Source organism: Geospiza fortis, unplaced genomic scaffold (genome assembly GCF_000277835.1).
Source record: "Geospiza fortis unplaced genomic scaffold, GeoFor_1.0 scaffold130, whole genome shotgun sequence".
Lineage (NCBI taxonomy): Eukaryota > Metazoa > Chordata > Aves > Passeriformes > Thraupidae > Geospiza > Geospiza fortis.
Window position 1 is genome coordinate 149,032 of NW_005054300.1, and position 13,879 is coordinate 162,910.

Here is a 13,879-nt window from a genome sequence, read left to right on the forward strand (position 1 = left end):
GGGGGGAAGTCACCAGGGCTACTACCAGCTCTCCTTATTGTTTGTATTTATACTTTTGGTTCAACTTCTTTTCTCCCTGGAGGTTTTGATTCCACCGGTTTTGTTTGGGTTTGATTGGGCTTGCTTTTTTTTTATTTTTTTAATTTTTTTTTTATTATTGCTCTCCCTCTTCTCATTTTGTTTTCTCCATTCTTTCATTGGAGGCAATGAGCCGTCCAGCGGTCGGAACTCCCCTGTCCCCTATCGGCCTGACAGTCGCCCTCTCACTCCAACTTACGCTCAGGCCCCTAAACATTTCCATGTTCCAGGTAGGAGCTGGCACTCTGTGTGTCTCGCTGTCCTGTCACAGTGTAGAATGTAGCCTTTGTAACTCCTGTCTTGTCTCCATCCTTTCACACCGTTTACCATGGGTTGCACCCTCAGCGTTTGGAACTGCTTCTGGGCTTGCTGAGAGGAGTAGTGCCTTAAGGAACGTAGGGCTTTATTGAGATTTTTTGATTTTTACCTATTCTCTTGGTCAGGTGTTTCACTCTTAGAATGCTTCATTTTTCAGGGTTGTTTGATGGCCTGTGAGCTATATATGAACTATATAGGGCTTGGTTTTTCTCCCAGTTGCACCAGCTGAACACCAGCATAGCTCTAATTTTAGAGGAGTTGGTTTTGAGTCACATGCAGAAAAGAGGTGGCCAGTGAGCCATTACACATATTTGTTCGTTCAGATTGTTGTGGCTTGTTTCAGTCTTGAACACAGCAATTCTAGTTTAGTGTCCCTTTCTTTTTAAATCAGGTGAGGCTGTTTTCTTGTTCTGTGCAATGGCTTGGTGTCCTCAGAGAGTCCTGCAGGTCCACAAGGATATGTGTGCCTTAGGATGTCCTTTCTACAGAGAGCAGTCTCTGTTTTGAAGTGAGCTTCACAGTTGTTCCAGCATCTGAGAAGACCATATGTCTTGGATTTTGATGGGATGAGATGTGTGTCCCTAGGGTTTAGACATGCATCTGGCTGCTTCAGTGCTAGCTGAAAGCCTTGTACTATCCAGTTATTTTCAGATTCCCTTCAGCCTGGTGTTTCTCCTCACTGTCAGAAGTTACTGCCCTTCCTCCTCTCTTCAAATCTAGCAGATAAACAGTTTGTGCACCTCCCTTTCAGTCAGGGTGACCTGGCTTGGCTGAGGTCGGCTCTTTTAACTGCTTAAGCTCACCTGGCTCTCGGTGCCTCACTAAACTCAAGCCTAATTGCATGAATAGCTGTGAGAAATGACCTGGAGCATGGTGTGGGTGCTCTCCTCGAGCTGGGGCCGTGCAGCCACGGAAGGAGCTGTGCTCCCATGCTCCCTGCAGCTCTCTGGGGTCCATGTGCGCAGAAGGACTGCATGACTGCCCTTGAAATGTTCCTACCTGTTTGCTGCTCAAGTGGCCAGAACAGATCCCGCACAGGAATGAAGTACCACAGCCTTTCTGTGCAATGAGTTTGCCTGTTTGTTTAAGGATGTAGGGTTCTGCGGAGTAAGATTTGCCTCTGTTTCAATAGATTTTTAAGTTTAACTTTCCTTAACACCAAAGGCAAAGTTGTCTCCTATAACACTTTAATTGGATCTGTGTTACAGCACATGTGTTTCTGAAATTCCTTTTCATCTTTCACTCTAATGTAGCTGAAAACTTTTCTCAGGCAACATAAAGTAGCAAAATGGGTTTCTGACGTTAATTTTCTAGATCCCTGTAGTTCAATTTGCTCTTCCAATAAGATTTTGGCACATTTTTGCACTGTAGTGCTGATTTTGGATTAGCTTTTGTATTTGTAGCTGTGCTGAATACATGAAATGTTGGCTGGGGTGGGAAGGTAGTTTAGAACAAAATTGTTCCTGTCTTAGATTATTATTTGGAAAAATATGGTATCATTTAGACATGCTGTAGATTTTACTGCTTTAGAGTTCTGGGAAGTGTTTTTCTTCTGATTTATATAGGTAATATGCAATATGGTGGGCCCTGTGTAAAGAAAAACAGAGAAAAAAGAAAGAAAATCTATCCTTATGGTTTGAGAATTAGTAGCATATCCGTGAAGACTGCATAAAGAATTCCTTTGACTCACTGAAGTGTGGCTGTTGTTGCCTGTTCAAAGCAGTGTCCTAGGTGGCTATTTTGTTCTCTGGATTTTGAAATTAATTGTAGGCTCACTGCATTCTCTGTTCAATCCAGCCAGTCAGTTGGAAAGAAAATTGAGCTGTTCTGACTGAAGCACAATTTTCCACAGAAGTTATTTGGGGTAGTTTTCCCCAAATGGCTTGTATCTTCACCATTGAAATGTCTTGCCTGCTTGCATTTCTTCTCTTTTGTACCACTTTAAAATTGATGGTTCATGAGTTGACGCATCCACATGTTACAGAATCAGCTCCAAAGGACTTCATACCACATGTCTTTGACTTTTCACTTCTTCCTATGTTTTCTTTTCTTTAAGTAATCTGGTTTTGTACAATACTAGAAATAGTTTCCTGGCTTTTTCTTGTGCTACATCCTTGATTTGGTCTATCTATTGCTTTAGTTGTTGAGCTATCTTTATGTACAACTGAAGTAGTTTTCACATTCCCTTTTTTCTGTTTCTTAATGTCACAGATCAAGGTGTCAACATCTACAGGAAACCGCCCATCTACAAACAACACGGTAAATGACCTTTCCCTTTTTATTTCAAAACGGGAGTGTCAACTGAATTTAAAAGTGTGCAATTAGTGAAAAGCATTCAGTTTTTGCTTTGCAAGCATAAAAATTTAGTAGTCCAAGCTTGAAGTGCCTGTAATTGCATGTCCTGGAAAGTGATTATGTTTTAAAGCCTGTGTTTTCATTTGGAATATATGGTTAATATTGCCGTGTGGATATTAACGGCAAAATTGCTATTAGCTGAGATTTTGCTGTTTGCATTATGATACCTTCCAGTGTTTCTCTTCTTTTAGCTTTATTTTAAGAGTACAGGTACTGGTCATGTTAAAATGAGTTAACAGCAGACTGATCTCTGACAGTGACTTTACAAAATATCCCTATTTTAAACAGATACAGTACAATAATTTATTTCAGCAGCAAAGATGGAGATGTTATAATCAGACCGGAATTCCAAATGTACCTTTAATGTGGCTTTAAATAAGAATCTTTAATTAGTGAAGATATTATAGGTGACTTATCACTGACAGAGCTAATTTGACTCAGCCATGTGATGCAGCTCAGGTAGTTTGCTGTACTTGTTTTTCCAGGTGTTTGGGTTCTGAGTTGGACGGCAGTGTTAGCACTCTGAGCTTTTTGGTGTTGGTGTTGTCATAGCAAGTCTGAAATGACAATGATGGCAGAAGCCCACAGCCTTGCCTGTCTTTAGTCCCACAGGGGAAGGCTGCATCATAAAGGAGTGTGTTCGCTCTTATAAGGAACATTATAAAGGAATCATCGTAAAGGAGTGTTTTCACTCTTATAAGGAATATTATAAAGGAATCATCATGAAGGAGTGTGTTCACTCTTCCCTCCTGCTGAGAACAGACAGCTGTGCATAGGAGTTGGTTTTTATTTACCTCAGTGAAAGACAGATGACTCCACTATTTGTAGACTCTGAATTTTCATCCCTTTGCAGATGTTTTATCCAGTGAAATGTATTTAGGGTTATGTAGCAAATCAGCAGCACTGCAGGGCTTAGATGAACAGCTGCCTGAGAGCCAGTGAGCTGGGGTGAGCAGGAAAGCCCACAAGTCCATTCTGTAGTCAGGAGTGAGCACTGCAGATTACACTGCTCTGCTATCACATCAGGATCTTCCCCTCTTTCTTTTTTAAGTTTCAAACCATATGCTTTTTTTGAAAAAAAAGTCTTAACATTGTTTCTGTTTGTTTTTATGGTTTTAATGTATCTCCTCACCTCCCATTAACATGTGAATGTTTAACCACTGACATCACCAATTCTAATACGTAAGTACTGTTTGAAGTCATGCTTTTGTAAACTCTGACCAGCTCCCTCCATGCCTGCAGTTATGCTTAGAATTTTCCAATCATCAGCTGCTCAGAATTCCCAGTGATATCTAACACTGATGTTGCTTAACTACCTGGAACATGTTGGAGGAGCAACACAGTGCATCACTTTGTTAAAAAATATATTTCTGTTAAAAAAAAAATAAGAAAAGGAGAGAAAATTCTGGAGCCGTTGCTTCTGATACGATAGCCTCATATAAGCAAAGGTGATTTGAGCTAACATTTTCCAGCTCAGAGTTAGTTAAGGTTTGGTTTAATGTACACTGAATCCTATTAGATTTTTTGTTTGTTTTTAATGTCAAGAAGAGAAAGCCATAATGCACATCCTCACGTGCTTTTACAAGGCTTTGGCTTAAAATGGAATTAAAGTGGAAAGCCTACTACCAAGCTGTTTTGTTGGTGAGGTTCATTGCTTTGCAAGTGCCTTGCCCTGCCAAGTTGATCTTAATGGAGTTTAGTATTTATTAATAAGTTCATATCTGCTTTTACTACTAATGCATGCTCTAAGCAAGGGCATGCAGCACAAAAAAATCCCCTAGTTAAATATATTTGTTCAAGGTTTCTTTTCTTCTTTGTTTTGCAGATTTTCACAGATGAAATAATTAACATCAGTAATGTTAGGATTTGTGCTGTTACTCTGATCTATTTGTTTGCTTCCCTTAGAGGGAAAACTTAATAGTACATAAATCTGAGTTCATCTTCATAAATAATCAGCTGTTCTTAGGAGATATTGGCAAATACTGCTAGGCTGCATTTTCTCACTCTTGCATAATCATTCTTACACTGTGAGACCCTAGTAAAATCCAAGGCTGATTTGGGGTTATCTTTGGGGTGGGGATGTGGGAGGAGAGGAAGGTTTGATTCCAATCTATTGGCAAGAAAAAGGCATTGCTTTGCTTCAAACTGCAGTTGGAAAAGCAAAACATGAGAATGTTTGCTTTTGAAAACTAACTTGTTGTAAAGTATAACATTTTGCCAAAATAAGGCTGACTTTGTGCTGCTCCAGATGATTACATAGCTAAGTTCCCTGATTGCCATCTAGATGCAGCTGCCTTGGCAGCACAGAGCAAGTCCTCCGAGGATATCATCAAGTCCTCCAAGTTCCCAGCAGCTCATGCACCAGCACCCAACGAGATACCAAAGATTGAGACTGACCACTGGCCAGGCCCTCCCTCCCTGGCTGCCATAGGTATGGAAACACAAACCATTCATCTCTGCAGCTCCAAAGGTACTGCTGACCCGGGCACACAGACAGTGCAGCTGCAAAAAGGCATAGGAAAGGTGGTGTCCACCTGATGCTCACCACAAAGCGTAGTTCTGGTGAGACCACTGAGTGTCTGCGTCTAAAACTGTTGAATTGCACTGAGTAGAAGAGGCTTTGCTAAAGGACTTTGAGATTGATCACAATGATATTAACCCATAAGCAAATTTTTTGAACTCTAGTGCAGTAACTTAATAAGTGTGGTGTGTCACACAATCCTGACTTCTCCAAGCTATTCTATTTAATCTTTTAGCCCTAAGCTAATAGCAGAAATTCCACAGAGAACATGATTGTTTCCAACCACAAGACTAATTTCATGGCAAGAAACAACAACTGAATTGGAACAATTAACAGACTAAATAATTCCTGATTTTCAGAGTTACTGTTTCTACAGACTTTGTATTTTTCTTTTGTGTTGTAGCACTACATATATCTTATTTTCTTTTCTTTAATCCATATGCATCATCAATTTAAATTCTTTTCTTTGTATTTTTTTCCCTCTATTTTTATTGACCCTTGTAGCATAAAATAAGCAATCTAGCCTAGGTTCATTCCAGAAGTTATGTCTGAAGCACTGAGGTGTTGCTTGGTTCAGGTCTCTGTGAGGGAATGTATGGCTTTCATAACAGTGGGATCTTCACAGGAGTTTTGGGAGAGGAGACACAGGGTGAGAGAGCTCAGAGACCAACTGAAGGGGCTGCACATACAGCAGCAGCTTTTTGAAAAAGTCCTTTAGTTGGGATTGCACCTTGACAAACATGTAGAGCCCCTGAGTCACAGGAATAACATCAACATACTTGAAGCTCTGTCATCTACATACCTGAAATGTTTACATACTTTAAACACTGAGTTTGTCTAGCACAGGGTTGGTAAATAACTGTATCAGATAAAGCCCTGTGCAGAAAAAAATAGAACTGCTGTCTAAATGCATGCAGCAATAGCACATCCTGTGTATTCATGGGATTGTCCTGGCATCCAGATTGGATTATTTCTTAAGAATATTCAAGAAAATAAAAAAATATTCAATAAAAACTAAGGAACTAAAATGTAGAACACCTGTGCCTTAATTTATTTTAGCTTTATCCAGTGGATCAAATTAATTTACTTCATTTTAGGCTAAAACCAATGCCTTGTTTATTTCAAATACGAGTGTTCATTTAGGAGACTAATGTAGTTTAATTTTCCATTTGAAATGTTAATTCAGATTTGCTTTTCTGAGTCTAGATAAAAGAGTAAATGTAAATCAGACTTTAGGTTTTCAGCTGTGATCCAGTAGCTGGTGTTATTAAAGCCATGTTTTCAGAACCAGCAACGTGAGCTCCTTTCTCTATTAGGGTCAGTCATGACTTTTGTATCCAGGACTATTGCTTGGTTTGGAACTTGTGTGTAGTTTAAGTTCTTGTTTAGTTTTTAACAAGCCTGATAACCACAGGGCAGGCTAGCCAAGTGAGTTTTATTAAAAAGGAATTTTGAAGAAGTCTTTTGACTTTGCGAGGAAATGCTGCTTTATTTATTCAGCAAATCAAACTGACCAGTTCTGTGAACTAGCATTGAAATCTTGGAGCTATAGTTGAACTGATGCACAAAGCTCTCTCTGTGCTCTGATTTTGTGGAAGCAGGATCTGACATGAGACGCAGATCAAGTGGAAGGGAGGAAGATGATGAGGAGCTGCAGAGACGCCGGCAGCTGCAGGAGGAGCAGCTCATGAAGGTGGTTATAAGCTTGTCCTCATGCTGTTTCTGAACACCATCCAAAAAGTGCCCCTTTGCTTTCTGTAAGCAAATCCTGCCACTGTCTTGGTCAGCTTTATTTTATTGATGTGTTTTGTTTTTTTTTTTAATTGCCATTTGTAGCTCAACTCTGGTCTGGGGCAGTTAATATTGAAAGAAGAGATGGAAAAGGAGAGTCGTGGTAGGTCAGCCCTTTCTGCCAGTCGTTACGATTCTCCAGGTAATTCATGGAGGCAATAAAGCTAATCATGAACAACGGGTATAAACACCACAGAATGCACACACCAAGCAGAATACACATACCAAGTATTGTCCCAGAAGAGAGACAGCTGGGAAAGCTGCTTGATACCTGTTTATGTGGTGATCTGCCCTGAAAGAGTGGCCTGATTCATCACCTGGTTTTGTGAGGGGAGAAATGTCATGGTTGTTTTTTTTTTTTAAGTAGAAGAAATATGAGTCTGAGGATTTTCAGGCTATTTTGAGGAGAGAGCTGCTTTAATATAGATATGGGGTGGGGTGAAATGTTCAGTGACTATGACCATGACATGCACTAATAGGCTGGGTTATTAAATTACAGCAACACATTTTGCTTACAGTGGTGGTTCCTATCTCTGTTTAGTCTCTTCTCCCAGGGAAAGATATTCAGCATTATTGACCAGTGGGGCTGCATATTCCAAACACAGCCAGTTGACCTGGGCTGACATTTTAATTGGGTGTATTTTGTTCCAAAGCAAAAGCACAAAAACTAGCTTAGATTCTTTGCCTTGTTGCACATTTTGATGTATGGCTGTGGCCTTCTCACATCTCCAGAGAAGGGTTTGGGGGTTTTATTTCACTCTCTTTATTCACCAGCCATTGTAACACGAAAGACATTGTAATACTTTGAGCCAAGAAGAGACAAGATGAGTCTCTCTGGAGTCATCCACTGGAGCAGTTGCCAAGCAAACTAAGATTTCCTTGTGTTCCCTGTTTTATAAGTGTGTTGCCTTGATGGCCTTGGAGAGGATTCCTGTGGCTCTCACTCACTATCTTTAATTTTTATGGGGCCAGAGTCTACCTGCTCAACTCAGAGCTTATGAATTTTTTATTAATCTTAGCACAGGTTGGAGAATTCCTTTATTTGAGATGTGTCCATCCCTCTTTGCAGGGATAATCAGTGCCATCATCAATTCCCTTTTGGAATCGGGGTGGTGCCAAAGCAGATGCCATGGATGATCCATGAGCATTATTTTCAATCCAGGGGCAACCACCTTGATTTTGAGCCTGAAAAAATCAGTGTCCCTTATTAAAAGCCTGCCACCATGGCATGATAAAATTGTTTGTAACTTACAGAATGTGTGGAGGTTTGTGTTGAGTTTGGGACTGAGTTTCTTAAAGTCAGTGTGTCTCAGTTGTGTGTATGCTTGGCTCTTTTAACTGTGTATTTTGTACTAGGTGATTCCTCAAGTGCTCTAGTTTTTTATTGATTCTTCAAATGCTCTCGTTTTTAGTTTCCATGGGATTTTTCCAGTAAAATATTTTCCCTTCCTCATTCAACAGCACATGCTTCAGCCTCCAAAACCTCTTCTCTCCCTGGGTATGGAAAAAATGGACTTCACAGGGTAAGAGGATGGTGATTTTGAGAAGTGAAAGGTGGCTTTAATTATCCATGGTATTTATTTCCATATCAATTGTATTGGATTTTCAGTTTGATAAATGTGTCTTATAAAATCACCTGAAGTCAGACCAAACCCATTTTCCCCTCCCACAAACTACTTTTTTAAAAAGGCAAGAAAGCAAAGGAAGAAATGTTGTAAAATTGTGGGGGAAATAAAAAAATTAAAGCAATTTCTTTGTCCCCATGTACCAACCTTCTTGTAAAGTCTTGAAGTGTGAATTTATGTTCTGTCCCTCTCTTGCTGTTACAGCCGGTCTCTACGGACTTTGGTCAGTACAACAGTTATGGGGATGTGAGTGGTGCTGTTAGAGGTAAGGATGGGGAGCCTTTTACAGTCTGTTAGTAATAAATGTAAAAACGTGATGATGTTTGATCATTTCTGCTGTTTTATATGAAGGCTGTGGATGTGATTACTTTGTATTTGCTTAGTACTTTTTAATTTTCTCTGGCAAACTCAATTAACTCAAAGCGCTTCAAATACCTGTTAAAAGTGTTGAGTTTATTTTGCTAAATCTGTTATGTGGAACTGATCCTTGTTCATACTTTAGCATTGGATCAAATAGAAAGCAAATAACGTGTGCATTATCAGGAATATGAACTGAATTCTGTGAGTTTTGCGGTTATTTTCTCTGAAAATTACCATCAACTGTGCGGTCTGGAACAATGTGCCACAGTGAAGAAATGCCTTCTAATCCCCCTTGCTGCTCATGATCTTCATAATGACTTCGAGCTGGATGTGGTACCAGTCAGTGCCAAATAAAAATTGACAATATTATTTATAAAGTTACAAAACTTGGGAGAGTTAATGAAAAGAACTGCAATACTTGGAGTGTTCGACTCTACAAACTAAGTCCAAAATTAGAAAGTTGCTGGCTTTAGAGAATCAGATGGGATTTTGGAAAAATCAGATATAACAGAAAAGAAAGAAGGATTCTCTGGTAGATTGTGACTGATTCCTGTAGTTCTACAGTCTAAAGCTGATGAGATTTCTCTCTTGCTTTTCAGATTTCCAGGTAGAGTACGGGTTTTCATCAATCAACTGACAGCAGAACCTAAAGCAGCTCCTTGTTCAACTCTGAATTTCTGCTACAGGGAAGGGTTTCTTAAGACAATAGCTTTGATTTTCCTGCATGTTTAAGCATAATCACCAATGTAGATCCTTATCAACAAAAAACAGGCACAGCCTCGGATTCCTCCTTGTCACCTCCCCAGAGCTGAGCTGAGACAGCTCACACTTGTTCTGTGACTTGCTCTGTAAAATCCACTCTGTTCCTGTATGAGTTATCTGTAATAGCCTTCTCTGGACATGTGAGGGTGGATTTATTTCCAGCCTCTCTAGTACTGACCCCAGAGACACATAGAAAGTCTCTTCCAGAGGGAATTTTCTCTCATACCAGGAGCTTTGAACTCCTCAATTTTACCCTGGGATTTGCTCTCCAGACAAGATGGCTGATCAGTAGTTTTCTACAGTGCTGCCATCCCAGATGAACCAGAAAGAAGTGTGCTTGCAAATAGAAACCTTTTTACTTCAATTACTGCCTGCAAGGCTTTTGTCAGAATGGTTTAACTCTGCCTTGTGCCTCAGCACAATCACAGTATGAAATGGCAATTTAAGAAATTGTTTAATTACTTGGATAATTTTGTTAATGGCATATCAAAATCATGATGATTGGAAAGAGAATAAGATTATGGGAGGGGAGCAGAGCTGTCCATGTATTGTGCCCCAAATGTTATTTCCTTAGATTTAGTACCTGTGTCAAAACAGCACCTTTTTACCCCATCCCTGTTTGTGTTCATAGTAAAAATTACCCATTGTAGAGACAACAAAGAAATCCCTCAGCTGATACAGTAAATTACAAGTAGGAGAGCCCAGAGGAGTAAGAGTGCTTTCTGTGCAGTTGGGTGGGATCTGAATTGATGCTAGGGAAGAACTAGAAAAGAACTCCACCTAGTCACTGGGGTGGGAGAGGGACCACCACTCTCTTGGGGTGCCCAGGTCCCCTGGAAGGTGGTGCAGGTCAGCTCAGGGGGGGCTGTCACCAGCCTGAGCAGGGACAGGAGCTGTGGTGGCTGAGGGGACTGAAGGATCCCTCTGCCTGCCTCACAGGAGTAGTGAACAGCAGCCATGGCCGTGATTGAAATAATAAGACCAAGAATTAAGACTTGAGGGAAGTCTCAGGGCAAATTCACCTTTGTCTTCACCACAACTTGAGTGCCTTTACCCTCTGTGTGTGTAACCTCTGTGTCTGCTGTGTGCCTGTATCCGATGCAGTCCCTCCCGGATGGTCATGTCCCTGGAATGAGAATGGACAGAGGAGTATCTATGCCTAACATGTTGGAGCCAAAGGCAAGTGCAGATGTTACTCACTTTCCTTCAAGACTTGAAGGTTTTACTGTGAAATGCAGATAAAATATGGGAAATGTCTTAGTTCCCTTGTTTTCTTTTACCTCACCTCAGTCCCTGCTCCTTATGTGCCAAACCTCTCCCTTTGTTCTGGACTGTGTTCTGCAGGGTTAGTGCTCAGGCAGGCTGAGGGCAGCCCAGGTGTGATCTCTGGGGCAAGGAAGCTTTTCTAGGGACACAGTGACAGATGTGGAAGGTGCTCCACAGCTGGTTCTCTGCCAGCCAAAGCACCAGGCCAAACTCAGATCTGTCCAGTTTGAAAAGTGCTGCAGAATATTGTGGCTCACAACACATTGTTGAGGCTGTTTCAATTCCAAAGATTATGGGAAATCTTTGACTGGAAGTAGGATACCTACATGTCTGTCTGGATCTGCTCCTCAGCTCTCAGCACTGCTAACCTGAGACCTGTCCATAGTGTTGAATTCCCTGTATGAGAAACTCTTCTGGAGATTTATTGGAAAAAGAGACAGTGTCTGCTAATTACAATTTAAGACACAAATTAAAATGCTTTTATAGCTATGTCTAGAGATACCTGAGTAAAAAATGAATACAATATATCAAGGGAATTCAACCAGGGCTGTGTTTTAAATATTACAACTTTATTGCTGGTGAACCTTCCATAAAATCATGATTTTGCCAAAGTTACAAGGACCAGAATTTCTGCAGTTAAGTGAGGAGCTCACTTTGCAAACCAGATTACTTCTTGTGCTTCCGAGTCACCTCCAGGCAAGCTGTACAAGGCAATAACCCTGGCTGTATAAGCTGAGACCCCAGTGCACTGTGCAGTTACAAGTGGTTTTATATATTATATAAATAAGACTGTGGGGACTCCTAAGATACTGCTTTTTATTCCAAATAATTTCTCTTTCAGTGCAATAGAAATTCTTACAGTCACCACTGCTGTTGATGTACCCAGTGATTTGGAAAGCCATTTTGGGTGACAAATTCTGTCAGTATTATTAATGACAAAATTTAATTATTATTTATTAATGGTTATTTTAATTTTTAAAATTATGGGAAGTTTCCTGAGATAATAGATCACTTTCTGTTGCTATTTATAAAGGTGATGCCCAACCCTCAGGATGTGTGAATTGGCACTGGTTTTATTCGTGTCAATTGTCCAACACTAACTTACACCTGCTAAAATAAAATAAGCCAATTCAGAGTCAGCATGAAACATATGAAAAGTAAAGATTAATAATCCTAAGAATAACCAGATATTACCAAATGGTTCTCCAGAAAGGACAGAATTTGTGCATCTTGCCAGCCCAGACTGAGACATGCCTTGTTGTGAATATTTAAACATAAAATGTATTTATGACCGTAGATCTTGACTTAAACTCTGCCTGTTTAAATATGAAAAGTTACATTTTAGTTTCCTATTATGCTGTTTCTAGTAGCCATTTCCAGTACCAAACATAAAAAATGTAACTCCAAGTATAGACCTAATTGTACAATTGTGACAATGTCAGAATCTCATAAGAATCATATCTCACAATTGGTATGTAAGCACACGTTATTTAAATTATTATTACTTACAATAAAATCAGTGGTGTGTTCATTGATGCCTGAATGTTATTTGTTATGTTTTTGAAAAGTTCATTGGGATAATTGTTAAAAATGGAATGAACTTAATTGCTGAGTACTGCACAAGAGTTGATTAAGTCAAACTTCTTCTGATGTTGAAATAAGGGAATTAATAGCATTTAATAATAGCTCAGCTCTCTCCAGGAGAGTGTTGGTGGTCTCACTCCTGTTCCCAGTGGGCAACTAAGACCCATAAATGACAGTAGAGGCTGAGCCAGTTGCCACTGAAGTTTCCAGAAAACCTTCATTGACTCGAGTAGGGGTTGGATGAGGGGTCTGGGGCTGCTGCTTTGCTACAGAGACGTGCAGTGGGAGGGGCTCTAGAGATGCTCTGGCAGACAGAGCATGAGCTCTCCTAAGTCATTCCAGGCATGGAAGTGTCTATTCAAGGGAAAAAAAAAATTAGAACCCCGTTTTATTTGCCAGCGATGATTCCAGAAACTGATTTTTAGTATTCTCTGAAATCCTTTCCAAGCAGCACTGTTTCCGTTAGTTGTTTGAATTCTTTAACTATCCAAAATGAAAATCGTGATAAATTCTACTGAATGCAGTGGCCCCCACTAATTAATATTTTGCTCATTCAGAGATGCTGCTGTTTTTATGTACTTCCATGTTTTTAAAGCCCACTCACTGTCAGTCCTTGGGGCTGTCCACACTCTGGCAACCATTAGTTAGACCAATGAGTGACAAATGCAATTACTTTAATAAATTTATACATTGATGGATGAGGAAATACATTGCCTAGAAAGGACTCTGCCTGACCAAAGCCAGCTGATGTATTATATGCAGCATAAAAGTTGTGACTTTACAATATGAGGTAGTTCAATGCTAAACAAGTTCTGGATCTGTTCAGATCAGCTTGTTTTCCGTACAACTTCAGGGGAAAAAAAAACCAAACCAAAAAAACCACCAAACTGATATTTGATTTGCAAAAGAAAACAAGTATTTGTGTGTTTATGAAAATGACACACATTTTGTTCTGTCTGCTTTAGACTATAAATATAAATATCTCTTTTTCCCCCTTTTTATACGTTGTTAACAGATTTTTCCATATGAAATACTCATGGTGACCAACAGAGGGCGAAATAAAATACTAAAAGATGTAGACAGAACCAGGCTGGAGGTAAGAGAAGCAAGTTCCTAAATGCTCTTTCCTGCTAAAGTTGTTTGTTGTTTGTGAAAGCTGAAACACTGAAATGTGGGTCCTGAGAAATGTGGGAAGATTTCTCAGCACTGAGCAGGGAAA

The 13,879-nt window shown here is 39.9% G+C and overlaps 1 protein-coding gene across 12 annotated transcripts in view; it reads left to right on the forward strand.

Moving 5' to 3' along the window:
* The window catches only part of ABLIM1 (actin binding LIM protein 1), a 98,921-nt gene that overhangs the window by 77,879 nt on the left and 7,163 nt on the right, over nt 1-13,879 (forward strand). For 2 of the 12 annotated variants that reach the window (XM_031061190.1, XM_031061199.1), the window contains 10 exons: nt 204-308; nt 2,608-2,655; nt 5,036-5,182; nt 6,874-6,965; nt 7,109-7,205; nt 8,525-8,586; nt 8,893-8,953; nt 9,648-9,655; nt 10,915-10,989; nt 13,676-13,756. In XM_031061190.1, the coding sequence (XP_030917050.1) occupies nt 204-308; nt 2,608-2,655; nt 5,036-5,182; nt 6,874-6,965; nt 7,109-7,205; nt 8,525-8,586; nt 8,893-8,953; nt 9,648-9,655; nt 10,915-10,989; nt 13,676-13,756 (776 nt within the window). The remainder of the gene's footprint in view (nt 1-203; nt 309-2,607; nt 2,656-5,035; nt 5,183-6,873; nt 6,966-7,108; nt 7,206-8,524; nt 8,587-8,892; nt 8,954-9,647; nt 9,656-10,914; nt 10,990-13,675; nt 13,757-13,879) is intronic. The other 10 variants (XM_031061193.1, XM_031061206.1, XM_031061221.1 and 7 more) reach the window with 5 other exon arrangements.